The sequence below is a fragment of the Panthera onca genome, chromosome D1 (assembly GCF_046562875.1).
Source record: "Panthera onca isolate mPanOnc1 chromosome D1, mPanOnc1 haplotype 2, whole genome shotgun sequence".
Lineage (NCBI taxonomy): Eukaryota > Metazoa > Chordata > Mammalia > Carnivora > Felidae > Panthera > Panthera onca.
The window spans coordinates 5,238,764-5,245,137 of NC_138348.1; the positions used below are offsets into that span (position 1 = coordinate 5,238,764).

The following is a 6,374-nucleotide window of genomic DNA, read 5'->3' on the forward strand; positions in this document are numbered from 1 at the left end:
CCTTTGCAAAGACTGACCCAACATCCAGGACTCGGGGCCCTCGCAGTATGTGAAGAGACTCATTCAAGTGCTCGTCTTACAGACACGCGCACACATTCGCCCACTTGCCACAGCCACCCCGAATGGGGAAGGGCCAAGGGAGGCCCTTGTTCCCCTTAACCTAGAGGGTAAGGGCCAGTGATCCGGGCCCCTGACTGAGTGCTCTGATGGGTGGTTCCCTCTCAGCTCCCCCTTCTTCTCTGGAGCCACAACTGTCCCTGCCTTTGTCCCTTCAGTTCTTGAGCTCCCTGACTCAGCCTGGTTCCCCAGTTCCCAGCAGTAGACAAAGCCCTTGTCAGTGGGGTGGGGGTGGGGACAATGAGGAAGTAGCTGTGAGCTTTAGAACCAGAGTTCCAGCCCTTCCTCTCAACCTTCAGGGTCTTCTAGCCTCCCTAGTGCAGAGGTCACCTCTAGGCCCCTCCCCAACTTGCCTTGACCTCTAAGGCCTGGCCAACCGGGTGGAAACGAACTAGGACCTTCCTCCCAGCTAGACAAAGTCTGACACCTGGTGGCCAAGGTGAGAAATGGCCAGAAGGATCCCTTTTCAACTGTTCCCAGAATTTCTCCAGGGCCAGCTGGCCAAGGTGACAGGGGCAGTAATGGGAGAAGGCTCCGAGGGGACGGTTGGGACACAGCAGAAAAGCCAGCCAGTGGCAGAAAAACCCAGATGCAGGGGGACCTTTGCCTTCCATCAGGCTCCTGCCCCTCAAAGCCCACAAGGCCAGAGAACCTGGAGCCGGGAGAGGTGGGGTGTCTGGGAGGGTCGTGATGGACTAGGAGGAGTTGCCTGAAAGAATTCTGGTCCACAGGGTGGGGAGTGGGGCCCATGGTGTGTGGGCATGTGGGTGGGGGGGCCAGGGATACGAGTCTGGCTGCCCAGAATCTCTAGCTCCGGGTGGGTGGCAGGGCCTGAGGGCCTGAGGGCCTGAGGAAGGGGATGCCGGGGAGAGGGAAGGAGAGCAGGCTACACCCACAGTCTGCTGGGCCCCAGGCAGCTGCTTCTCTATACCTGCCCCCACCTTCCCGGCTCTAGCTGACTCTCTCCAAGACGAGCCCCACTGTGAGCCCCACTAGGGGAGGGAGAAGGGGCTCCTAGGGCACCTGCGCAGTGCTGAGGCCCCCCCACCCTGCCACATTGTCTGAGCTAAGCCAGGCCTAATCCCCTTCCCCTCGGAGCAGTAGACAGTGGGCCTCAGCCTTCAGGAAGGTGCTGGGCTCCTGTTCTGGTCTTCGCTCTCCTTTTCCCTTGGGTTCCCCCAAGACTTTGGTCTTGGCCTCAAGCAAGGCCCTTGAGTGTTCCCAGGCTGAGATGCATCGGCCACTCCTGCCAGTCCCATAACCATCCTCTGGGGGTCAGAGCTGACCCGGAAACAGGCTCCTGGGTCTCAGGAACCTCCCTGAAGGAGGGAGAACTCAGCTCCTAACTCAGACCTCTGGCCTGGCCCTCCAGCCTGAAGCCCAAATTGTGATAGGTCGCACAACAGCAGTTTGGGGGATAGGCTGGGAGGCTGCTTGAGTAGGGCCAGGGGTTCCAGGAAGAAAGGAGATGGGGGCAGACAGGAAGGGAAGGAAGAAGGACAAGACCTGTTGGGTGGGTAGGCCGAGTTACAGAAGGATGCCAGTTGGACAGGGATGGCTCCAAAGCTCCTGGGTGGCAGCTCCTTTGAGCCTTGGAGCTCGGTCCCACTACTACATGACTAGGACAGGAGGGCGATGCTATCTGTGGAGAGTTCCCTTGACTCCAGGCCAGAAAATCCTAGGGTGCCTGCACTTGAGCTGATTGCCTTGATGGGGGAAAGCTACAGGCCAGGCTGGGTGAGAGAGGCTAGCAGGGCCTGGGCCAGGCAGAGCCGGGGGTGGCTGGCGGGGACGGCCCAGACAGTGCCCACAGAGCCGGCCAGGGTGCCAGAGGAGAGAGGGAAATGGGCTCGGGCGGCAGTAGGAGCCACTGTGGCCTCCCAGCGGCACACCTCATTTCACGCTCCCTGGGCGGTGGCAGGGCCCCACGGCTATCAGCTTTCAGGGGTGGGAAGGACTAGGAATGAGGAGGGGTCTGCCCCGCCCATGGCTTCCTACTCCCTCGGGGCTCTGTGGACTCAGGAGTGAGGTGCCACACACCTCTGGGACGCCCCCTGGGGAGAGAGTGGTCAGTCCCACCGAGCCCGGGCACGATCCCTCCGTGGCGTGCTCAGTGCCTGACTGGACTCCGCACCTCAGCCCTTCCCGGGCCTGGTGGAGAGGGCCTCCCTGCTCCCCTCCCCAGTGCAGCAGGGCCCCTGTCTCCCTCAGTGTGGGCCCCACTTAGTCCACGAGGCAGATGGGGGATTAGGCCAGGCCCAGCCCAGAAAATAAAGCAGGGAAGGGCCCTCCAGCTCTGTGCAGTGCATTCGCGAGCTCTGACTCCCACTCGGCCCTCCTCAAGGAAGTGGATGGGGAGAGCCAGGCAGGAGGAGGCCCCTGAAGACATGTCCTGTCCCTGCTCCTCCCCTTTGGCGGTCCACTCTGCAGACCATTTTCCTCTCTTGTGCCCACCTCACTCCTAACGCAGCGCACCCGCACCCCAGAGCAGTGGAAGAGGGGGCAGGCAGAAGCCTCTGAGCAGGCCCAGCTCTCCTGGAAGGAGGAACTAGATGGATCTCTAGAGGGCAGTTAGAGCTGGGCTGGTCCCTGTGCCGATTCCCAGACTCCCGCTGACCAGCGCAGTTGCCTGCTGCCAGGAAGTTGGTGAGGGGGAGGAGGGTGTAGGGGTGACTCAGCGATGACAGGAGCCCAAGGGACAAAGGTCATGGGCGGAGAATTGAGAGACACTGTTTACAGCAGACTGCCTCCTCCAGGAGGTCTTCCAGTGCTAAGGCAGCCCTGTGGTCCAACTCATCTCTGACCCGCCCTCTCCCCTATCCTTGTTAGGAACTTTATCCCCGCACTGACAACTGTGCGTCCCGTTTGCCTCCGCTATTAGCCTCTGCGCTCCTGGGAGGGGAGGGGTGGGGAGGGCACGGCCTGTGGTTTAACTGGGGCCCCACAATGCTGTGACTATCAGCACTTCCTACTTTCAAAAACCATTTTATGGGGCGCCTGGCTGGCTCAGTCAGTGGGGCATGTGACTCTTGATCTCCGAGTCATGAGTTCAAGCCCCACGCTGGGGGTAGATATTACTTAAAAAAATAAAATCTTAAAAAAAAAAAAGAATCATTTTACATCTATTTTAGTTGAGCGAATATGTGGGGAAATGCTGAGGACAGTACTTTGGCATACTGTAAGCGCCATATAAGTGTTTGGTTCAGTGTGGGTATTTTCTGCTCATACTGTCATATTAGTGAGATGGCAGGTTTTACTGATGAAAAACTAGGGATACCAATACACTCTGGCCTCCTGCTCAGTGTGGAATCTTCCTGACTGGTAGGGTGGGCATGGGGCAGGCTGCAGGCCTCCGGGAGAGTTGACAAGGCCAACGCTTGCCTGGACTAAGAGTGGGCAGGGTCTTTGGGCACAGACTGTGAGAAAGGAGCTTTGGAACCCATGGGCTTTTCCAGCCAGGTCTCCTGGGGCCAGTGGGGGTGGGATGGGAGCAGGGAGGGGGCTGGATTAGCCCAAACTCTCATCGGACCTCCAGACCTGCCCCCACTGAGCTCTGCGGGACAAGGGGTGGGAGCGGAGGCCCCAGCTGGACTCTGGGGAGTTACCAACCGGCCACGGGGATTAGTGAGGCTGAAAAGAACATTTGCCTAGGAAGGGCAAACGGGAAGTGAGAGGCTAAGGATAACGCTCTATTAAGTCCCCCGAGACCCACTGCAGACCAGTGGGGCGGAGGGGGGGGCAGGAGGAGGTGGTGCCGTCTGGGGCGTCTTGACAGGTCTCCCACCCCAGCCTCGCCCCTTCTCCCCCAGAACACAGCTGCAGCAGCTGCCCCGCCCCCTCTGCCTGCGCCGCCTGCCATTGGCTGAAGCCGGGCCCCGCCCCGCGGAGGTGGCCAGCCATTGGTTTAGGTCTTTAATGTTTGCGTGCTTGTGGGGGTGGGGGACAGGCGTCATTCCCTGGAACCAGCGGACTTCCTCTCGGCTAGTCTGGGTCACCGTGTCTGCCTGTCGCTGGCCCCAGGCTCGCTCTCTGGCCTCAGCCCTCTCTCACTCTCTCTCTCTCAGCAGCTGTCTCTCTCGTGCCCGCTGGCCTGTCTCCTTCCTCGCAGTCGCCTCCTTCTTTGCCTGCCTGGGTGGCCGCCATGGGCCGGAAGCGGCTCATCACTGACTCCTACCCTGTAGTGAAGAGGAGGGAGGGCCCCGCTGGGCACAGCAAGGGGGAGCTGGCGCCAGAGCTAGGTCTCTAAAGATTGGGGGACGGGAGCAGTGGACACCACCGAGGGGCATGAGAGGACGTGGGTGGACGCGGGCAATGGCAGGGGAAGTGAAGTATGTCCTCTACTTCCTAGTCCAGGCCTGGCAACGGCCGGCAGAGGCCAAGGGGTGGCGAGGGCCGGGGAGCAGTGGGACAGCTGTGAAGCGAGCAGCAGGGGGCTGGCCTTGCAGGGCATAGGCCCCGGGCAGGCCTGAGAAGCAGCATGTCATTGCAGGGGAAGAGCCCCAGCCTCTGAGCGTGGATGAAGCAGAGCTGGAGCTGCTGAGGCAGTTTGATCTGGCCTGGCAATATGGGCCCTGCACAGGTGAGAACCCCCTCAGGCCCCAGGAGCACATCCTGGAGACAGTCCTGTCATCCACACATCCCTGAAGCAAGCCAAGCCCCTGCCTGGGTCTACTGAGACTGGGGGGTGTGGAGGCCCCAACACACCCCTCCACACACATTCTCTAGCCTGGACTCAGTGTCTTCTTCCCACCCTGGCAGGGATCACACGGCTGCAGCGCTGGCATCGGGCCGAGCAGATGGGCTTGGAGCCCCCCCCGGAAGTGCGCCAGGTGCTGCAGACCCACCCTGGAGATCCCCGCTTCCAGTACAGGTCAGAGACAGGCCAGGGAGGGCTTTCAGGGGGGCCAGGGTTTTCGTCAGGCACCAGCAGCCTGCTGGCCCCAGGTGGGGGCTGCCCTGACCTGAGGAAGAAATGGGTGAAGGCTCTTGGGCTTTGCTGAACGGGTGAGAAGGGTCTACAGGGTGCCTGGCTCAGGAAGGCAGAAGATGGCTTTAATACTTCTTAGCTCTGAGCTAATGGTGGGGGAAGAGTGCACCCAGGGCCCAAGGGACTCTCTATTTAGTACAGAGGGGTTGGCCAAGGACTATAGGCCATGACCAAGAATTGGGGCTGGTGAAATCAGATCAAGGACTTAACTGACTCGCTCTGATTTTTCCCTCCCCCTCCCCTTGCACAGCCTCTGGCATGTCTATCCCCTTTGAGGCACCACCCGAGGCCTCCTGCCTGCGATCCCAGGACCTCAGGACACAAGCGGGAGCCAGTTTGCTGCCCCCTGGCTCAGTTCTGCCATGAGAGTTTGGCTGTGAAGAGTGTGAAGAGGAAAGAGGCTGAATCTGGAGGTCTCTGAGGCTCAGCCTTCCATCTAACCAGCAGGCTCCTGGAGCCCCCTCTGGGAGCCAACACAGCTGAAGTTTGCACTTCCTACATGGAGAGTGGTCTCTGAGGACCAGGACCTGACCATGACCCTTCAGATGCCTGCTACACACCTCCCTGACCTAAATGCTGTGGTCTGGGGAATAGCGTGGCAAAGAGGCACAGCCTTGGACAAAGCCAGACTCAGGCAGGTGTCTAAGAGGCAAAGACACACTCCCCACTTAAGGCTGGGAATCTGAGGGCAGAACTGGCAAGGGGTTCATTAATGCTTATCAATAAAGAACAGAGTCTGGAAGCTTGACCTCCAGTGCCTCAATGTGGCCCTGTTTGGGCTGGCAGCAATCAGCAAGTTGATAGGTGGGAAAGAGCCGGCACCATGCTTTCCCTCTGTTGTCCCATCCTAGATCTGAGATGGAAGAAAGACGCCTTAATAGATGGTGGGGCAAGTCCTCATTAGAGCTGAGCGACCTCTGGCGCCCCCTGGTGGTGTACAGGGAAACTACTCCTTAGTCACCTTCAAAGAGCCGCCAGAGAAGACCTACCTGACCTGCCATCAGGCCTGTCCAGTGTAGCCCACCTCACAAAAATGGGTCCTTTGTCAGAGGGGACTCCACAGGCCCACGCATCATAAAGCCCAGACCTACGCATTCTTAGCAAGCACCTCTGCTTCCCCACGCTGGGGCCACCTGGATCCAAAGTACACTTGGGGAAGTCCAGCCTGCAGGTCCTGCTTGGAGATGGGCATCATCTGATGGGCTCTGACGGGGAACTGGGTGGAGCAGAAACAACGCTTAGGGGACCTTGGGATGGTATGGAGTCAGTA

At 59.7% G+C, this 6,374-nt stretch overlaps 1 protein-coding gene across 1 annotated transcript; it reads left to right on the plus strand.

Annotated features, from left to right (window-relative positions):
• The first annotated feature begins 4,052 nt into the window (after nucleotides 1-4,052).
• Nucleotides 4,053-5,852, plus strand: POLD4 (DNA polymerase delta 4, accessory subunit). Its single transcript, XM_060607389.3, has 4 exons — nucleotides 4,053-4,355; nucleotides 4,607-4,696; nucleotides 4,876-4,987; nucleotides 5,355-5,852. Exons 1-4 carry the CDS (start codon nucleotides 4,259-4,261, stop codon nucleotides 5,377-5,379), a joined length of 324 nt encoding a protein of 107 aa, XP_060463372.1. The 5' UTR covers nucleotides 4,053-4,258; the 3' UTR covers nucleotides 5,380-5,852.
• The last annotated feature ends 522 nt before the right edge of the window (nucleotides 5,853-6,374 follow it).

Coding starts and splice junctions, on each gene's coding strand:
- POLD4 (XM_060607389.3), top strand. CDS start 4,259: ATGGGCCGGAAGCGGCTCATCACTGACTCCTACCCTGTAGTGAAGAGG. Junction 4,356..4,606: donor GGAGCTGGCGCCAGAGCTAG/GTCTCTAAAGAT, acceptor ATGTCATTGCAG/GGGAAGAGCCCCAGCCTCTG. Junction 4,988..5,354: donor GATCCCCGCTTCCAGTACAG/GTCAGAGACAGG, acceptor CCCCTTGCACAG/CCTCTGGCATGTCTATCCCC.